The sequence below is a fragment of the Aegilops tauschii genome, chromosome 4, assembly GCF_002575655.3.
Source record: "Aegilops tauschii subsp. strangulata cultivar AL8/78 chromosome 4, Aet v6.0, whole genome shotgun sequence".
NCBI classification, from domain to species: Eukaryota; Viridiplantae; Streptophyta; class Magnoliopsida; order Poales; family Poaceae; genus Aegilops; species Aegilops tauschii.
In genome coordinates this window covers 491,041,951-491,044,280 of record NC_053038.3, presented here as the reverse complement: position 1 = coordinate 491,044,280, position 2,330 = coordinate 491,041,951, and the positions used below count along the sequence as shown (strand labels likewise).

General features: G+C 59.3%; 1 protein-coding gene across 1 annotated transcript; it reads left to right on the top strand.

Annotated features, from left to right (window-relative positions):
* The first annotated feature begins 885 nt into the window (after positions 1–885).
* LOC109772190 (uncharacterized) lies at positions 886–1,997 on the top strand. Its single transcript, XM_020330875.3, has one exon. The coding sequence runs from the start codon at positions 1,074–1,076 to the stop codon at positions 1,752–1,754; it is 681 nt and encodes a 226-aa protein (XP_020186464.1). The 5' UTR covers positions 886–1,073; the 3' UTR covers positions 1,755–1,997.
* Positions 1,998–2,330: the final 333 nt, after the last annotated feature.

The following is a 2,330-nucleotide window of genomic DNA, read 5'->3' as shown; positions in this document are numbered from 1 at the left end:
CAGGAGTAGTGCGATGGCAAGTTCGGTAACCTACCGTTCTTGTGTCGAGCAAATGAGGTATGATGAAGTGAAGCAACGAGAGAGAGACGCCACTTCGCCGGAGTGCATCAACGGATATCGACACATGCGGATGAGATGAAATGAATAGGACAGCAACTCAGCAAGCAAACAAAGTGGCGTCCGGTTCCAGCACGCAGCGCGTTTCTTCCAAGGCATCTCAACTCATATATAGTACTACTAGCACTGTATTAGTTTGTAGCGACAGTAGGACCCCTCCCCTCTGATCCAAATCAAATAGGTTACCCATAATCAGGCCCATCCCACCATGATCCAAATCTCCCGCCACCTCGTTCGTTGGCGCTTCCCTCGTCCGTTTCTCTGTTCCGCCCGCTGCAGGTAGCGCGGGACGCAAGCGTCGTGGATGAGGACGCTAGCTTTGCCGTTGGTTTCCCGGTCGTAGCTCGCTAGCCTAGCTCCGTTTCCGGGCCTTGCTTGCGTGGACCTGTAGTTGTCTTGCGGATGCACACCTACGGCTACGGTACGTACCTCTCATCTCATGGAGGTGGACATCACCGCAAGAAAACGCCAGTGCCCGCTGAATTTTAGTTTTTGGAGACTCGATCGTCCGGAACACATACGCTAGCCTGCATGCGTCTCACTGTCGTTTCAGCAACCACGCCGTGCGCTGATGGAAACACTGTTCTTTTGTTTTTCAGTTCGTCGGGTTCGTGATAATTACTACTGCTGGTAGCAATCAGTCGGTTTACCAGACAGTGACATTGACCGCCGAACAGCTGGTGCCCTGATACTACTAGTTTTTAGACGATTGAATCCAGTTACTTGGATCGATATGCGTGTCTCTCTCTCTGCAGTCTGCACACGCCACTAGAGCGCAACGTGCCCGCAACAAAAGAATTGTGTGACACCAGTGCTGCATCTTCCTGGCGCGCTCGGTTTCACTCGCCCACCCGGCTCTTATTAAGCCCGAGCTCTAGTTCCTTTTCTTCCCTTAGCTCTTCCTCGCTAGCCAAGTAGCCCGGGCAGTCACACTGATTGTGCTCGAGAATCAAGGCATGAAAGCGACGACACCTCGCGGCGGCGGCGTGGAGACTGCGAAGCCGAAGAAGAGGAAGAAGGCGGGCGCGGGTGGGTTCATCTTTGGCTGCGGCGGCTCCAGGTCTGTGGCCGTCGTCGCAGACAATCTCTCCACGATGGCACTGGCCAAGTCGTCGTCGTCGTCGAGCGCCGGACCAACGGCGGAACCAGCGCCCGCAGCGAAGCCCAAGGCGCCGGCCTACCACGACGCCGAGGGCGCGCCGAGCGTGGACGCGCTCCTGGGCCAGCTCCGCGAGCTGGAGCGCGGCGTCCGCGCGCTGGGCGTCCGGGCCCGGGAGGAGGACGGCGTCGCGCAGGCGTGCCGTTGCAGCGCGAGGCCGCCGCGGCACCGGCAAGGTGGGCGCGGTCGGCTGGAGGAGGAGAGCGTGGCGGTGGTGACGGAGACGGAGGACCCGCTGGGCGAGTTCCGGCGGTCCATGGCGGAGATGGTGGTGGAGAACGGGATCACGGGCGGCGCGGAGCTGCGGGAGCTGCTGCAGCGGTTCCTGTCGCTCAACGCGGCGCGCCACCACCACCTCATCCTCCGCGCCTTCGCGGACGTCTGGGAGGAGCTCTTCGCCGGCGACCCCACGAAGAAGCTGAAGCAGAAGCGTCCTGCTGTCTCCCCTGCAGGCCATGGCGCCCGGGCGAGCAGCTAGCTGCACGGCACGTACGTACCGCGCACTGACAAGTTAACTACAGTCCGTAAACTTCCCCATGCACGCACCCTCGGGAATTGTTGCCGTCCGATCCGATGAAAACATGCGTCGCGTGCGTGGTTTTCAGTGCCGTGATGAGAAGGAGCGTGCATGTGGCTGTGGCTGGCACCTGAGCCGAGCCTGAATCAGTTCTCTCTTCCGTTAATCCTGTAAAGATATCATCGTACCTACATTTCCCGTGAATATTGCGTGCCATTGTCGCTTTGTTTGCTGCTCATGCGTGGCGTGCGTTGCCTCTAGTGGCAGTCGACCAAACGTGGCGCCGGAGGCAGCGGGGGATGGGCGGCTGATCGCCATGGATCCAGGACCATCATGAGGCCGAGTTGCTACATGCTTGGTGGGAGAGGAAGGCAGACAGGGCGTGGTCTGCTCGTCGGTGGGCAGCAAAGGGCACGAGCCCACCAAACATTCTGGTTCGGTCGCGGGGTCGATGGCGAGATATCGAGTACTTAAACGGGATCGAATTGATTGAGTGACTGACTGACTGATGTGAACTGCGTCGGTGCGAGATCGATC

Coding starts and splice junctions, on each gene's coding strand:
- LOC109772190 (XM_020330875.3), top strand. CDS start 1,074: ATGAAAGCGACGACACCTCGCGGCGGCGGCGTGGAGACTGCGAAGCCG.